Consider the following 18060-nt stretch of genomic DNA (forward strand, 5'->3'; position numbering starts at 1 on the left):
TATGTGTACTTTTCATCTATCTATCTATCTATCTATCTATCTATCTGTCTTCTTTTGCACTGAGATAATTGCAACTCAATTTCGTTGTTCAATGTTTGTTTCACTCCTACAATGTCATTAAAGATTCTGATTCTGATTATTTAAGCTTTTTTTTTTAACAGATTTTATTCAATATATAGTTGCGGTGACACAAAAATATAAAGGAATATCTTACCCATCCAATATTATAGAATCTTGTTTTTATATGTTATTGTGTAAGCATAATTAAAACATAAATAGAAAATATTTATACAAAAACACTGGTTCATAATAACTTGCTTTCCATCTGTCCTTAATGTAATGTTTTTATAGATTCTTTTGTATTTAGTGCCTTTCACAAAATCATCATAGTAATTATTCAACTGCAAGCCACTGACTGTCTCATTCTTTAGAAATCAAAGCACCAGAATGCCCTTGAATTCATAATTTTTTATAATCTGTTTATTGAACTTGGTTATCATATGGCTGTATAAAATTAACAAAGCTGCTTGACATATTTTGCAAGATACAATTATTACAGAACATTAATAATCAAGGAAAATTAGAATTCAATATTTTTTCTTTTGTTCTTTATAGTTTCCTCGGTCACAATACACACAGTTTCCATAAGAATATTACAAAGCTAACACAATTTTTTATTATTTTTTAATCAATCCACACAAGGCTTGGTTTGGGCCAGGTCTGAGTGTGGACTTTGTTGGGGTTTACAGCATCTAAAGTGAGCATTGGAGCGATGGGGTGCGGGGATGCCAGAGATGTCCTTGCAGCCAAGAGTCCCATCCGAACACAGCTGTCTGTGTCTTTCCCCAGGACAATCCCTGCCATTAAGGCACCTGCAAGACTGGAAACAAAGGGGAGATGAGAGTCTTTTGTTTGAGTGTTTCACCATCATTTTGTGACTCAGTGAAAGAATGCCAGTGAGATGGGGAGAGAAAGAGGTCATAGAAATTGAAAAGTGGATAAAACTGCAGCAGAAGAAACAAAGGAAATGAAAGTCAAATAAGAACAAGATGGATGAAGTAGGTCAAGCAAATTTTTAGCACCTATCTCCAGCTCCCGACACATTCATTATCTCCTCTGGGGTCACAGCAAGTGCTGGGTAGTGGAGACCACAAAGCTGCCTCTTCTGCAAACAGAAGCAGGAAAAAAGCCATTTTCACCACTACTGTCAGAGCAAATCGTTACAGGCTGGCATGAAGACCATCCTTACCCTCTTCTGTTTTCTTGGCTGCAAGTTGACTGTGCCTTCATCATACTCTCCACACAGCAACACGCCATTAGCCCCTAGAGTCACCACCAGGCAGTGAAGATGTTCCAGAAGAGGGCGCGAGAGAGCCACAGCAACACTGAGCATCTCGTCGAGTGTGCTCGGCAGCACTGCCGCAATACAAAACCACATCCTCAGCTTCCGTCAGAGTATTTGCATTTTTGACAAGAGCTCTAACATCAATAGCAGAGGGTGTGAGTTTGTTTTTTGATGGCTTTCGCTGATAAAAGAGGAGTAACATAGTTTACCTTCAGGTGTTTTGACACCCAGTGTTTTATTCATGGTGCACAGCTCTGCCAGGTTTGGAGATGAATAGGACAAAGACTTCCAGGCATTTGAAAGGAAAGGCTTACAAGCCTTTTCTGAGTCGGTCGGTTCATACCAAACTGCGATACGCATGGAAACCTTAGTGTTACAATCAATAAAAGCACATTTTTGAGATTTTTTAGAATCATGTCTTTCCATTGGTTACCATTTATGTTGCGCTTTTCAGCAAAACAACAAACATAGTTGATGGTTGAGGTGGGAATGTTACCATCCAGACACACGAGTGTGGCTGATGAAAGTTGCGTCTTGAATTGTGACACCTACAAAAAATTATTCAGTGACAGAATATTGAAATGGTAAGTACAGCGTATTTAGCATTTTGTAAAACCAGAGGTTCTTCACAGGGGCTCAGGGAAAACAATGGCAAAATGTAAATCAATCATTTCATAAATTTAATAAATCAGTCAGCAAATTGAGAAAATATACCTGTACAAAACTGTACAAAACCCAAATACACTAACCAAGCATTTTATTAGGTACATCTTGCTACGGGGTTGGGCCCATCTGCCTTCAGAACTGCCTTAATTCGTAAATTCAACAGCTGATGAGAAGCTTTTGCTTCTCCACATCACAAAGGTGCTCTATTGGACTGAGAACTGGTGACTGTGGAGGTCATTTGAGTAGAGTGAATTCACTGTCATGTTCAAGAAACCAGTTTGAGATCATTTGAGCTTTGTGACACGGCGTGGCGACCTGCTGGAAGAAGCTGAGAAAATATCTTAGCAGCCTGAGCCATTGATACAAGGCATGATCATTCAGTGGTTTGATGTTGCTTATTTCAAATGCTGGCCCCAAATCACCACCAGAAACCAAGACTTATCAGACCAAGCAATGTTTTTCCAATCTCCTGCTGTCCAATTTAAGTGAGCCTGTGCAAACGTTAGCTTCAGTTTCCTGTTCTTAGCTGATAGGACTGGAGCCTGGTGTGGTCATCTGCTGCTCCATACTATTCAGAGATGCTCTTCTGCATACATTGGCTGTAACCACTGATTATTTGTGTTGCTATAGCCTTTGTGACCCACACAAATATGTGGTCAAAATTGTGAATCAAGTCTTGTTAAATATGTAGGCAATCATGGATGCTTCACTTTGTTTACTGGTATGATAAGGTTCAAGAAGTCCTCCAAGTTTTGTATTGCAAATGAATGCATATCACTTTGGACAGTAGATGGCAGTAGAGTACCTTAGGACTGAGTTGTGCACATAGTTCTGGCAAGACTGACCAGGCCAACTACAGCGTGTTTCCTCTGCACTATTTCTCTTGTTTTACAGGGCAGTGATGTGCTCAGCCAAGTATACAGTTCCTGTATATACAGTTCCTGTATACTTGGGTAACTTTGCCTCTGTTGCAAGTGTTTTTGTGTACCATGTCTGTAAAGCGTTCTTAGTTGGGTAGGTCATCTTAAAATTTATGTTTTAATCATGTCAGAAGCTAGCTTGTCTGAAAACATACAGAGCCAGAAAGCTATGAGTACTGCCACCACAAATGTTAGCAAGTACATAAGAAATGAATGTGGAGTTCTTCCATAATAAGACACAAACACAGTGCAGTTCTGTTTTTGTCTTAATAAATGTCCTTACCTTTAGATCCTTTATCATATGTAATTTTTTTAAATTTGTGTACTGTGGTCTCTCGTTTATCGCGTGAGTTACGTTCTAAAAATAACCGGCAATAGGTGAAATTTGTTTGCGCCTTATAATCCGCCTTATAATCCGGTGTGCCTTATGCTTAACTTCTACCTTACTTCAGCATGTCCAGAAGTCCAACTTTTTGTGCGGTAGCATCTTCCTCTGCCTTTTGGGTGCTACCACAGGTGCCTTTGGCAATGCAAACGTTTCGTCGACATTGTTGTGTTTGTTGGGGAGAAATCTTACAAACATACAGTACAGCACTTCAGAGTCACACTGCTAGCGATTGAAGATTTATGTAAATTTGACAAGCTCAACGCATTCTGTACTGTACAGGAGACATGGCACCAAGGAGACTGACAATGGTCTACATATATCTATATCTATATCTATATATAAAGCATGCAAAACAGCGAGGCCGCAAAAGGTGAACCGCGTTATAGCGACGGACCACTGTACATAAAACTGGTGTCAAAATTAGTGTTTGAATATGCTTCACAATATTGTAATAGAAACAAAGACAGAGCAATGGCACTCAAAGTCATCTATAAGAAAATGTATTTGGATTATTAACCTTTTGACTCTTGAGATTAAAAATGTCTTTTGCAAGAGTGTCCTAATCTGACACCACACAGCAAGAAGAGTTTGGGTTTGAATCTCCTGACTTGCTCAACCCTTCTTTGGGGGATTTCCATGTTCCCCTTGACCCTGTGTGGGCTCACTCTGGTTACTCTGGCTACCGCTCACAGTTAAGTTAATTGGAGGCTCTAAATAGTCAATGGATGTGAGGTAGATAAAATGCATAGAACAGAGTGCTGTGCTAATTTGTGCATTCAAAAAAGAAGTATAACGTGTGTGGAAAAAAGCTTTTTAAAGTGTCTTTCAGGGGCAAAATCTTCATTTGTTTAAAGTAGATCTATCACATTTGACTGAGGATTCTATATGTGCAGTTTTCATCCCTTTGTGCTTTATGTCTCTTAGCATGAACAGTGTCTGATGTCACTTACATGGTGCTCTGTGATTTGCTGATGAATATCCATGTCTCCCAAACCGAGACTCAGCTCTCCACTCTCAGTGATGACAGCACAGTAGGTTGCAGTGCTGTGCTCTTTGAGCCTGGCCACACCACTTGTGTTCTTACAAAAAGTTGAAGAGGAAAAAACAAATATATTATTTTCATCTTTAAATAAGATTTTAGCCGTGCATGGTATTGACTAAACACCATTGTTCACATACCATATGTTTGCAGTAGTTTAACACTGCATCACTGTTTGAATCAGCTCCAGTAGCTGAAATGAACAGGGTTTCTTGGCCTAATCTGCTTAGAGAGTCTTTAAGGAAACATTCAGAGAAATTACTCACGAAACTCACGAAACTATGTTCATGATGTAAAACATAATCAGATAAAAAAAAAAAAAAAAACAACCAACCAGCGATGTTTCTTCCTACACCACCAAATGATTGACAGACACTTCCTGGGTTAGTTTGTCCAAACTGAAAGAGACAACGGGAGTTCTCAGAAGTCAGTCTGGTTCACCTCCTCTGCACTATTGTGGCTGATTCCATGTCGTAAATGAAGCTTACTTTAAGTGCTTTTGTTTTTCCCTTGGCGATAAAATCAACATTTATTCCTCCAATCACGACCTGCAACAGAATACAGGGAGTGCAGAATTATTAGGCAAATGAGTATTTTGTCCACATCATCCTCTTCATGCATGTTGTCTTACTCCAAGCTGTATAGGCTCGAAAGCCTACTACCAATTAAGCATATTAGGTGATGTGCATCTCTGTAATGAGAAGGGGTGTGGTCTAATGACATCAACACCCTATATCAGGTGTGCATAATTATTAGGCAACGTCCTTTCCTTTGGCAAAATGGGTCAAAAGAAGGACTTGAAAGGCTCAGAAAAGTCAAAAATAGTGAGATATCTTGCAGAGGGATGCAGCAGTCTCAAAATTGCAAAGCTTCTGAAGCGTGATCATCGAACAATCAAGCGTTTCATTCAAAATAGTCAACAGGGTCGCAAGAAGCGTGTGGAAAAACCAAGGCGCAAAATAACTGCCCATGAACTGAGAAAAGTCAAGCGTGCAGCTGCCAAGATGCCACTTGCCACCAGTTTGGCCATATTTCAGAGCTGCAACATCACTGGAGTGCCCAAAAGCACAAGGTGTGCAATACTCAGAGACATGGCCAAGGTAAGAAAGGCTGAAAGACGACCACCACTGAACAAGACACACAAGCTTAAACGTCAAGACTGGGCCAAGAAATATCTCAAGACTGATTTTTCTAAGGTTTTATGGACTGATGAAATGAGAGTGAGTCTTGATGGGCCAGATGGATGGGCCCGCGGCTGGATTGGTAAAGGGCAGAGAGCTCCAGGCCGACTCAGACGCCAGCAAGGTGGAGGTGGAGTACTGGTTTGGGCTGGTATCATCAAAGATGAGCTTGTGGGGCCTTTTCGGGTTGAGGATGGAGTCAAGCTCAACTCCCAGTCCTACTGCCAGTTTCTGGAAGACACCTTCTTCAAGCAGTGGTACAGGAAGAAGTCTGCATCCTTCAAGAAAAACATGATTTTCATGCAGGACAATGCTCCATCACACGCGTCCAAGTACTCCACAGCGTGGCTGGCAAGAAAGGGTATAAAAGAAGAAAAACTAATGACATGGCCTCCTTGTTCACCTGATCTGAACCCCATTGAGAACCTGTGGTCCATCATCAAATGTGAGATTTACAAGGAGGGAAAACAGTACACCTCTCTGAACAGTGTCTGGGAGGCTGTGGTTGCTGCTGCACGCAATGTTGATGGTGAACAGATCAAAACACTGACAGAATCCATGGATGGCAGGCTTTTGAGTGTCCTTGCAAAGAAAGGTGGCTATATTGGTCGCTGATTTGTTTTTGTTTTGTTTTTGAATGTCAGAAATGTATATTTGTGAATGTGGAGATGTTATATTGGTTTCACTGGTAAAAATAAATAATTGAAATGGGTATATATTTGTTTTTTGTTAAGTTGCCTAATAATTATGCACAGTAATAGTCACCTGCACACACAGATATCCCCCTAAAATAGCTAAAACTAAAAACTACTTCCAAAAACATTCAGCTTTGATATTAATGAGTTTTTTGGGTTCATTGAGAACATGGTTGTTGTTCAATAATAAAATTATTCCTCAAAAATTCAACTTGCCTAATAATTCTGCACTCCCTGTAGTCATTGCATGCACTGTTATGTATGTCTGTTTGATTTTCACTATTTTAGAATTTGAAAAAAAATATGTGTTTATACTCACAATATTGGAATCTGAATTGGATGGAAATTTTGACGCTTTTGGAGAAGTTTGACGTTTTAATCCTCTGTCATTCATCTGCTTTGACAGAGCACAGGCTATTTGACTGCCAACTTTTGCGTTGTTATGAATGAGAGCAATGTCTTGAAACAGAACACGTTAAGGACACATTAGTTCTCATACACTGTAGGCCAAAAGTCTCCAACAGTCATCTTCGTACTATCTCTCTGTTTTCACCAAAGTGTTTGATACAATCATGTTTACTGCATAATTTTTTGATGAGCCACACTTTTGAAAGGATACTGGCCTGAAGGGACTTCCCTTGAGTCAGGGCACTGACTTTTTGAAGAATGAATGGCGTCACATCTTTTCCCATGACACCTTCAGCCCTTGAGATTTCAAAGAGAGAACAGAAAATGATGCTAATACTGATATCAGTGATATTAATCAGTGACTTTAGGATACGTGGGGCATCAGGTATCGTAAAGTGGCCACATTTCAAATCCAAAGTTGGCTCCTGAGAGAAAATTGAAAACAGATTTTCCGTACCTTGCCTCTGCCACTGCAACTTTTATAGCATCTTCAATCTGCTGTCCAGATGCTGCGTGCTCCTCTGGGATGGGCACAGCTAACAGGACGCCACTTTGGAGTCCCAGGGACAAAGAGCTTGCTGAGTGACCAAACAAAACCGCAAAACAATAAAATAAATATCATACAAAAAATAGCAACCCAAAGTTGCTGTACAGTGAGTGTCTAACATTCTATTTGCTAAAATGTGAGGTAAAACGAGATAGTAACTAGTACTGAATTTTAACCTGTGAGTGCTCTATCAGTGTTTATTATGGCATAAAATTGGGATATACCAATAAGTTTTGCAGCCTCCTCAGGGTTGGAGACGTGGCATGCAGACCTGAATCCACTTTGTGGAGAGAAGAAAGCTGGAAAGTTCTTTGACTGTCCATAAGTGGCTACACAGACACCCTGTGTCTCCTAGACAATCGATTGTATATACATTTTAGATGAACTCATACAGGTTAAGGATTATAATACACTGATTACTAATACATATTTGCTCTTCATACTGAAATATGCACCACTTTATTAAGCCTGCCACACTAGAATGGGGGGTGTAAAAATTTCTTACAAGGAACTCCAGTGTGCGACCGATGTCCAGAATGGACTTGACCCCAGCAGAGACGACAGCGATGGGAGTCCTACCAAGTTCTGTGAGATCCGCACTGATATCCAGACCTGGGAGATTATTAATCTAATCAGAAAAACTATTTTAAGCTTTTACCTAAATACAGTTTTCACATAAAGAGACTTTTGAAGTTATCTAACTCCTTCACGTTTACATAAAATCTCAGGACAGTAAGCGACCTTACTGTTGGGACATCCTTCCACATTGAGACCTTAAACAACTGTAACCAGATGTGTCTTTTCTTTACCAACCGTGTGCACAGCACCATCTTTGTTCCTTCCTTTGTGGCAAAATTAACAGAAATGTAAAATTTTCCCACCTGACAACATATTTTGTTTACTCCAAGCACAGCTCTTTGTGAAATGATATGAAAATGTGTAAAAGGAATTTTCAAAAAATGTGGGACTCAGCTCACTGTTCTCTCCATCTCTGTGAACTCCTCCAATACCCCCAGTGACAAAAACAGGAATCCCAGCTCTGTGTGCTGCTATCATAGTGGCTGACACTGTTGTTCCTCCAGAGAGTCCCTGAGAAAAGAACATACATCTAATAAGTGGATGACACTCTGCCAGTATTTCATTTAGAGTGTGATCAAAGTGTCAAAGACTCACTTTGCTAATGACGTAGGGCAGATCACGCCGTGACACTTTCTGGGAGATCTCGCTCTGGGCGAGGTGGTCAAGCTCCTCGGACGACAGTCCAACATGGACTTCCCCACTGATGACACCAACCGTGGCGGGAGTGGCTCCTTCAGCTTGTACAATATCCTCCACCTCCTTGGCTGTCCTGTATAACACTCCAACTCATCATTTAATCTTAAAACAAATACTAGCTTCTGGTACCCAAGTTTGTTGGTAATTGAAGGTCATTTTTGGTACCTCAGGTTATGTGGGTAAGGCATGCCGTGTGTGATAATTGTGCTTTCAAGGGCAACCACGGGTTTGTTTTCTGCCATTGCCTGTGACACAGATGGGTGAATTCTGAGGAGGCAATCTAAAGAAGAAGTAATCATCATTATTTCCATAAACTGGTTATAAACTGTGTTAATATTATAGCTTTTAATGTCAGTGATACAGTGCATTTACCCTTTTTGAGCATTGTCCTCTGGCATGTTGTTATTTCTCTTCTTAGTACAAGAGCAGAGACTTGCCTCAGTATCCTCATTTTGTTTGGGTCAACCCTGAGAGCATGAATGATTTTAGTGTCAATAAAGTTGTATCAGGTGATCTTCTTCTTCTGATCAACTTGCGTGAATCAAGATGGCAGGTGCTTTTTAGTTAGATAGTTAAAATAACATTTGTACTACAGAGCTGCACAAAAGTCGTTAGCCACCTATCATTTTTTTAAAAATATTTTACATGTATGAAGCCAGATTCTCTTTAGTTTGTGAAGGTCAAACATTAAAAAAAACATTTAAAAAAGGACCTAATTCAAGGGTTGAACCAGTGTTAGCAAAGAAATAATTGTAAATTATATCTTTGGGCACATTGTTACTATCAATGTGCTTTACTATCACAAAAACACATAAATTATACCAATTTCTTTAGTTGAATATACAATAAATGTCAAAGAAAACAGTTTGACAGGCATAAAGTTGTATATTTGCCCAAAAATGTTGCCATGAAGCAGTTTTCATAGCACAATGCTTTGACATGCCATCCCTGCCACACTAAATCAGCATCAGTTTGCATATCATGCAAACAGGTCAGTAGAGGAGCCCATCAGTATCACCCTTTACATCGCCCTGCACTTGGAGAAATCCATCTCATATTGCTCTTTCTGGACTTCAGTTAAGTCTTTAACACCATTTTACCAACCAGTCTAACTGTGTAGCTTGGGCCTGAACTTGGACATCTGTAGCTGGATTTTTGATTTCTAGTGTCAGGTTAGTAAAGCACACAACCTCAATCATCACTCTGAACACTGGTCTTGATGCGTGTGCAATCATCCAGGCAAGGAAATCCCCCAAAATTGATTCCCATTGTTAATACGTGGTTCTGATTCCGGTCATTATGCAAATGTGCTGGTTCCCAAGAATGTGTGACGAACCCTCTCCTGTATGTTCTCTTCCCCGATGATTGTCAACCCGTCCATGTGACAAACTCCATCATAAAGTAAGAGATGCTTCTGGCCCTTCATTTGATCCATCTACTGTTTGCAGAAGCCTCATTAGAAATGGTCACAGTGAAAGGGTGGCTGTCAAGGAGCCGTTTTAAAGGCAGGGAAACAGTGAGGAAGGCTGAAGTATGCCAAATTACAAAAAACTTGGACTGCAAATAAGTGGCAAAAACCTTATGGAGTGATGGCTTCAGTTTCTAGTTCTAAACATCATTAGTATGTTAAGAGACAGGTACAACAGTGAGTTTCTACAGCCATCTATAGAATACAATAGAAACTCTGTCATGGTTTGGAGCTGCATTTAAGCCAGTTGGGAATCTTGGCAAAGTTGAAAGTGGAAAGCGTCTGTTTGGCACTGGCTTCATTTCTCAGCATTAAACACATTGACAATGCAGTAAAAGCATACTTGGATAGAAAAACACAGCTGAAAACTATATGTCATGGACTGGACTCCCCTGAGCTCAGACCTCATTATTGAAACAGTGTGGGATCCTCTTGACAGAAAAAAGTCAGCAAGACTGATGCACAATACTGAAAATATTTAATGTCAACTTATCGAAACAAGAAAAAGATTACAAGAGAAAGCTGCTTCAAAGTTGAGAAAGACACGTTCTTGCTGCTGAATCAAGCGTTACACACACAGCATTTAGTTGAGATTTCATGGTTCTTCAACACAAAATGCAAACAGTGACATTAAAAAGGGACTACAGAAAAAATCAAACTCTATTTTTGTCTATAAATTAAAAGCAATAAACTTTACCTTGTGTTTTTGAAGGAAAAACTGTTTAGCCTCCCAAATTTATTCTACCCTACAGTGTGTTTTCTGCCAAAGCAGGGCACAATGCCTGCACAGTCATTGTGAGACATTCTGTGTACCAGAAAGTTGGGATAAGTTCCCAGCACCCTGACCCAATTTTTTGGGGGGGCACTGACACTAGCACACTGTGAGTATTTTTCTACATAAATAAATAAATAAATAAGGAAAAAGGCCATTTATTGCTTCCAGCATAGTAATGTGAAAGACTCCCTTTAATCCAAAAGAAAGTAAAGAAATACTGCTGAGAGAGTTAGAAAAAAACACATAATACTTAAAACTGAATACATTTATAGACCTGTCTTGATCAAAAACATTCAAAATGAGAAAAAGGTCTAATATATAGAACAAAGTTTGGGTCTTACCTTCTCCACTGCAACAAAAATGCTACAAACTTTGCCCACAAGGTTGAACTTTGACCCTGTTAACACTGTTTACACAGCCCACAAGCATCAACAGCACATTTCAATAGTTTAACCTTCTCTGTTACTGTCTCCTGGCAAATCAAATCAATGCAAAACCACACAGAACAAAGAGCAAGCAGATCATGCACAATATAGTACAACACACAGTAAATAAGAATATTTTTAAATAAATGTACAAAAATGTCCTTGTAAAAATACAGTTTTTATGGTTTGTAGTGGAATGATACATGTATTACTTAGTTTCTGTTCTCCCGTGTACATATAAAGACATGGTTATCACAAGTATGAGAAGGTCTTGATGCTATTCTATTTAACTTGTTAAATGAACTACATTGTGGTACAGTGGTTAGCACTCAAAGGTCGCAGCATGAAGATTCAGTAGGAAGGCCCTTTCGTGTGAAGCTTGCATGCTCTGCCTGTGCCTGTGTGGGTGTCCTCTGGGTGCTTTTGTTTTGTACTATAGCCTAAATACACTCTTGCTGGATTAACTGGTGATACTAACTTGGTCATAGATGTAAATATAAGAGTTTGTGGTTGTCAGTTTCTCCGTGTTGTCACCATGATGGACTGGAACGTAGGAGTTGCCCTACTTTAGTCATCTAAACTTAACTTAGTTTTTCTACGACAATGATTCCATAATTTTTTTAAGTTCTGAGAACTAGTTACATTTCACATGTACCTGCCTTGCAGTCAGTGTTAGCTGGGATAGGCTCCAGCCCCTCTGCCACCCTAAGTTGGATACGAGGTTAAGAAAATGGATAGGAGGACGGTCACGAGTTCTGAACAAGTAGTGGGTGGAAGTGCACTGAAGAGAACATTTGAAGATTTTCTGACAGATAAAGTTTTGTTTCATCTGCGGTGAAGTCGTCATTTGTCTGCACGTGATGACTGATAACTTGGACTGGGTGAAGAACATAATCTGTTTTAAAGTTTGGGTATATGGGAGGGTTTTTATAGATTTCATATGAAGTCTCCTCAAACTCCAATTCTGAGCTTTCCAGTAGCTCCTCTTCAAACCAGCGTGGATGCTTCATCTGGTATGCACGGAAAGCCTCTATAGCATCATGCAAGGCTCTACCTGAAGGACACAGATGGTAAGTGTCTTCTGAAAGCCCTTCAACTTGCTTCACAATGCCTGGTTCATGTTTTTCTAAGTCCAGGATTCTGAAAAAGACCTCCTCGAACTGCTTCATCAGCTTGTATCGTACTGTAATGTTGAAAGGCGAAGGAACGTCTTCTTCTGAAGAAACGCCATCAAAGTAAGCCACAATGTACTTTTTGAACGATGCAGATCGGATAAAATGAGGAACCAAGAGGCTGAGGGATGGTGTGAGCATGTCACCTACAGATGAACAAGCGTCTTCTCTCATGAAAACCTGTTTGTCACCACACATGGCTCTCCACTTGGCTTGTACGCCTCGTGAGCACAGGATTAGTATCTTAGCAGAGGATTTCTCAATTTGCTCTTTGTGCCAGTCCAACCACTGGATCTTTCCAAGCACTCCCAGTCTACTGGAATCCAGCAAATCCAGGACCACCTCCGTACCACATTTGTTCATCAGGAAGGCACAAAGCTTGAGAACAATATTTTTGTATAAAGGGTGATCGAGGGAGTGGATGATGAGGACGCTCTTTCTCTCTTTGACTTGCAAAACTTGTGGTTGGTCTCTGGCAGTGGGTGAAGATGTGTCCAAAGGATCTGAGAAATAAAGAAAATCGCAAATTAACTATTTATCTATTCAAGCTTCTGTTTAATACAGTGCATGTTTATAAGAAGACAAACCTTTATGAGATGCTCTCCAGAGCAAACAAGCCAGACAAATACTAATTAACAGCAGTCCAACGGTGGCCTTTATAAGATAAGTCCTAGTTGGATAATCTAAAAAGAAAGAAACTCATACTTACATACTTTTTATATAACTAAACATACGTAAAATGAATTACAACATGACTATAGGTTAATGTAAGACTTCTGATACCTACAATATGATTGGTAAAAATTGCACTTACACTGGCAGTAATCAATTGTTTTCTTGGGGCTCCAACAATTATTTTGGCATTGCCTAAAAAATGGTTGGACCTTCAAGACAAGCAGAGTAGAATGAGCTCTTGACATATTATCTCTATATGGAAAATTATTTCACTAACTGTTAAGATTGGTACACTAAGTTAACTCACCATTACTGATACTTCACACTGCCTGAGTTGCCACCGCTCAAACTCAAATGTCACGTTCACAGTCGTTGCGTTTTCCTTGTTATTTACGGGGAATTAAAAGAAAGTCATGTCACGATTACTCGTCATGACTGATATAAAAAGGTGGCGAGTTTAAGTAGAACTACCTTTGAGACATTCTTTGAGCAAAGGATGCCACTGTTCAGGATGGAAACTCTGTATTTCTCTGAATACCGTGAAACCTTAAATGTTACAACAATGGACAACATTTTGATGTTACCATTAGTCAACACTTCAGTCCGCATGCTATGATCCCACAGGCTGCCTGAAATGAAAGACGAAGAATATGAACATGTTTCAGTGTTCTGGGTCTAAAGGAATACTGAAATATTTAAAATTCAAGAGAAGCAAAGAATGTGAAATTTACCGTTTTCCAGACACATTCGGACCTGTTGGATTGTTTTGTCATCACATCCTGAGAATCGTAGTAGATGATGTAAGAAGGGAACCAGGACATATTAAAGTCAAACATGAAAATTACAGCTGCAAAAGTGATTCAGACTCAGAAGAATCAGCAGTGAGCCTGTTAATTTCTTATTATTGATTATTATTTTAATTACTGTTATTATAATTACTGCTTCATTGATTCTTGTTCTTCTTACTGTTTAATGGTATTGATTGCAACATTTTGTGGCTGTAACTTCCACATTAGCTCATATTGTGCTTACACCTGGATTTAAATGAGCTACAGTTCTGTGAGAAAACCGAGTACTCCCTTATTGCATCCTTATGATTTAAGATGGTAGGCAGCAGCCGGGTAATGCTGATCAAATGCATTTGATTAACTGACCATCAGCAAGCGTGACAACGTCTATAAAAGTATACGTTTTGGCATCTTGCTTGTTTGCAACATTTAGATGTTCCATAATCTTCCCAGTCGATGCCCTAGGAAATTCAGCAAAAGGTCAAATGCTCAATGCTTAGAGAAAACCCAAGAGCTTTATCTCACACTCTACAGGCCTCACTTAGTCTGTTAAATGTTAAAGTACATAATGGCACATTTAGAAAAAACAGGACTGAACTAGTGTGCCCTGTTTGGAAAGCCTCTTCTTTCTAAGAAGAACACAGCAACACAGCTTAAGCTTGTATAGTGGCATTTGAAAAAAAACCCAGTTCTGACCTTCAGACAGATGTTTTGTCCATAATGCAGAGCATCATGTTTGCACAACATATAAGGACAAACACTTCACACTGACTGTAAAAAAAATGGTGCTTGTTTTGCAGGCAGAGGATGTGGGCACCTTGCAGTCACTGAGCCAAACATGAACTCCTCTGTATGTCAAAGTACTCTAGAGTTAAACATGAGGCCATCTGCCAGAGCTTGGTTCAAAGTTAATCATCCAATAGGACAATGCAGCGAATCTATAACATAGTGGGTGAAAAAGGAAGTAATCAACGGGTTGCAATGGCCCAGTCAAAGTGCAAACCTCAACCAAAGCTCAATGATCTGCAGCTGCAACTCCTGTTCACAAACCACACAGCAACAGTAAGCAGGTTTCATTCTTTAAATTATTACAATTACCAAACATACCAAAAATTGACTGGCGTGGACAAGTATTATGTGACATGTGAGTCTGAAAAAGGTCTTCTTCTCCGGTTCATCTAGATCTGGTAGTAACTTACTTGGAATGGCAATTGACTTCCCTTTCCTGTTATCTCCATTCTCAGGTTTTGGCAAATTAAAAACAGTCACCATGTATGTGTGGCCGAAGTCTACCTCAACTTCATCCAAAGAAAATGTCCACTAATAAAGAAAAAAGAAAAAATCACGCATATTTAAACTTCTCATTGAATGTGTAATAGTTAAGTAAAGGTTACGGAATCAATTATTTCTTCTACCTTATGGTTTTCGTTGTGCAATTTTGTACTGTTTTTAAATGTGTAACTTAATTGCACACAAAGACTTTGATTTGTAGTTTGATCCACAATATTAATTTGAGATCCCTTAAGCGCCCATATGGATGCTGTGAACAGAAAAAGTGGTATATTTGTTGCCATTTTTAATATTTCATTTTCTATTCGCCTTTAAATGAAGCACTAATAGGTTTTCATTTTTCTCTTGACATATTCAAAAAATGTGAACTACAGTAAATATATTAATATTAGCTTTACTTACAGTCAATATGTATTTTCCACGTCACATTCAAAACAGGAACAAGCTCATGTTTGCCCTTCCAGAGTTTCAAATCCAACGAATCTGGGCCGGTAGGAGCTTCTATATTGGGTACTTTCTCTTCATCTGAGCAGTTATCTGACATCGAGGGATTTCTATATTATGATGCTAAAATATATTTCACTGATGTGTGCAGTGGTGGAATATAGAGCATATTTACTCTCCTTTACCTTAAGTATAATTTTAAAATACATACATTTTACTTCCTCATAGTTCTTTTCCTTTCAAAAACTAGTTTGCATTCTACTGTGCAACATTTTATGGATGATTTTTAGATAAGATTCTATTAAGCCTTGACAATAATTAACAAGATAAAAGGTAATATCTAAATGTACAGCAAAGAAAGCCATCTTTCCACCATTTATTTAAGTACCGTGTATTTTACTGCTTGGCATACCAGTAATATGATGCTTTCAGCACTTTATTCAATTTTATTATTCAAATATATATGGTTGAACTCTTCCTCATTTATACAGCAGTATGTCAACTTTATTCAACTGGTCTGATAGATAATATACTTACTAATTGTGCAGTTGTTAAGGCCCTGCAAAGATAAGACAAAAAAAATGCAAAAACAAACAGGATAAGTTCATGAAGATTATAAATCCCCAACCTCTAACTTTAATCAGATTGCTTAAATTGTTAATGTAGCATAAAATTCTCACTGGCTTTTTGCAGTCCAGACGGTTGTCCAGCATCCTAAGACCAGACGAGTTTGTGAGTCCAGCACTCAAACAGAAACAGAAAAAAAGAAAGTGGCTCATGCTGGTGTAGATCCTGATCCTGTAGCTCAATTTGGAAAAGCTTTAAAAGCAACGGAGCAAATGAGAAAGATAAATGAATACAATAAAGATCCCCACTTGAAAACATGCACCAACACAGTGAACGCTATCTGTGGTGTGAGTTCAGCAAGGATTTTCTTCAGTTTTATCAGACATTGCCATCTAAACAGGAAGCGGTATGTCGTAGTTTCCATTCTACTGCACGACACCTTTTTTTTTATGTCACAAGCTGCTTGTAAATTAGATAGTGCAGTGTTTTTGAATGCTAGGGATTAATAACAACAACAACAACAAAAATATTAAAACATCAAACAGTCACTAGGAGGCAGCAGTGGCCAAATTTACGATTTCGTAAATGACCCCTGTTTCAAGACATTTAAATTCCAGTTACAAGGGTAATACAAACAACCAAAAGGAACAAAAACTTTTAATTTAAATCTTTTTTTATTTTCTTTAAATCTTTTAAACTGCTTTTCTTTCTTGGACACTTTTGAACCTTGACCTGGAATGAAGACTTGAACAATAAACCTCTCCTGGCTAGTGAGAACGTCTCTTAAATCAAGTTTCCACTTCCACTGTGACCCACATGTAACAGAAAGTGTGAGTTCAGAGGCTCAACACATAAAGCCAGGAGACAGTCCAGCATTGTGGGGAACAAACTTAGAGCAATGCACTACATGGTTACCAGCTATAACATAGTACGTGGCTATGTGATAATTCCTGTTGCATTGTCTGAGTTACTGTGCCTCCTACTGGATATTGAGCTCAACTGTATCAGTTTACATAACACTAAAGCAGACAGAGAGACAGACAGTCCTGTGCCACTGAAATCTGACCAGAATAGACTGTAGATATAGCGTTTGATCTGACCTCTGTGTGTGAGTGCAGTCATGGCAATGATTCATAAGCCAGAGTGGCATCTTAGTCCAAATATAAAAATACTCTTTTATTGAGTACAGCAGCTCCAGGCTGTGATATGAAGTGCTGTGTTCCTCCTTATCAAATACCTTAGTGTAGCTGTGATCAAAATGTGTGTGTGTGTGTGTGTGTTCATCTCTATACTTCCTCACCCTTAAAATGTATCATTCCCCTGATATATAAATTATAAACTGCATATGCTTTGCTTGATCATGCTTGCAAAGTAGATCAAAATATGTAAATGTTTTTAGTGAATGATTTTTATTGATAAATACACTTTAATAAGTACTTCATAATACTATTATAAACATGAGAGTACAGACATGAGTTACACCATGTTTAAAAATGGGTTTTTAAAACACTTTATAAAAGCCATGCTTTAGAATTAAATGATCCAAACACTTGCTTTAAACTACTCTGCAGTCTATTCTTTACTTACATACACTATAAATACACTTAAAATCACCTAAAACATGGTTTTAAGTGTGTTAAAACCACGTTTTAACACACTTAAAATGCAAACTGAAAATACACTTAAAACCCTGCTTTTAATGCGTCTACGTACAGATTCAAAGGTTAGGTTGAAATAAACTTCAAGACTTCAACCTTTACAAACTCACATTAGCATGCACCACTGAAATAACTGGTCTTTAATGTAGGCCTCTGCCAGCGAACAATGAGGGCTCACCGTGGCGCATATTTAAAAAAGCAACCATGCTTTTAGTGCCTGGCATCTACAGATGATAGCTCAGCTGTCAGCTAGGTGAGGGGGGCGTGAGGTGTGCCTTGTGCAATGCAATCACATGAAAATAAATGGGTCATGGGTTGAGGGCAAATCAAAAAT

At 38.8% G+C, this 18060-nt stretch overlaps 2 protein-coding genes across 5 annotated transcripts; both read right to left on the reverse strand.

Annotated features, from left to right (window-relative positions):
• Nucleotides 1-208: 208 nt before the first annotated feature.
• zgc:136858 (uncharacterized protein LOC678543 homolog) lies at nucleotides 209-11153 on the reverse strand. 2 transcript variants are annotated; one of them, XM_040026094.1, is made up of 19 exons: nucleotides 11049-11153; nucleotides 8837-8931; nucleotides 8630-8744; nucleotides 8363-8537; nucleotides 8167-8278; nucleotides 7695-7801; nucleotides 7414-7540; nucleotides 7100-7220; nucleotides 6854-6939; nucleotides 6554-6693; nucleotides 4847-4906; nucleotides 4693-4756; nucleotides 4499-4593; nucleotides 4270-4398; nucleotides 1779-1893; nucleotides 1555-1692; nucleotides 1250-1416; nucleotides 1083-1165; nucleotides 209-880 (listed from the first exon to the last, which is right to left on the reverse strand). In XM_040026094.1, the coding sequence occupies exons 2-19, from the start codon at nucleotides 8913-8915 to the stop codon at nucleotides 685-687; spliced, it is 2109 nt and encodes a 702-aa protein (XP_039882028.1). In that variant the 5' UTR covers nucleotides 8916-8931; nucleotides 11049-11153; the 3' UTR covers nucleotides 209-684. The 2 variants fall into 2 exon arrangements, with proteins under 2 accessions (XP_039882028.1, XP_039882027.1); XM_040026093.1 differs by lacking the exon at nucleotides 11049-11153 and adding an exon at nucleotides 10630-10734.
• On the reverse strand, nucleotides 10494-16426 carry LOC120730026 (interleukin-17 receptor A). Of its 3 annotated transcripts, none has more exons than XM_040026095.1 (11): nucleotides 16182-16425; nucleotides 16039-16060; nucleotides 15460-15594; nucleotides 15183-15307; nucleotides 14967-15087; nucleotides 13711-13758; nucleotides 13451-13608; nucleotides 13287-13361; nucleotides 13119-13188; nucleotides 12892-12987; nucleotides 10494-12807 (listed from the first exon to the last, which is right to left on the reverse strand). In XM_040026095.1, exons 1-11 carry the CDS (start codon nucleotides 16278-16280, stop codon nucleotides 11879-11881), a joined length of 1878 nt encoding a protein of 625 aa, XP_039882029.1. In that variant the 5' UTR covers nucleotides 16281-16425; the 3' UTR covers nucleotides 10494-11878. The 3 variants fall into 3 exon arrangements, with proteins under 3 accessions (XP_039882029.1, XP_039882030.1, XP_039882031.1); XM_040026096.1 differs by having other exon boundaries at nucleotides 10677-12807; nucleotides 15460-15540; nucleotides 16182-16426; XM_040026097.1 differs by lacking the exons at nucleotides 15183-15307; nucleotides 15460-15594 and having other exon boundaries at nucleotides 10677-12807; nucleotides 16182-16258.
• Between the last annotated feature and the right edge of the window lie 1634 nt (nucleotides 16427-18060).

Source organism: Simochromis diagramma, unplaced genomic scaffold (assembly GCF_900408965.1).
Source record: "Simochromis diagramma unplaced genomic scaffold, fSimDia1.1 OVJJ01000293.1, whole genome shotgun sequence".
Lineage (NCBI taxonomy): Eukaryota > Metazoa > Chordata > Actinopteri > Cichliformes > Cichlidae > Simochromis > Simochromis diagramma.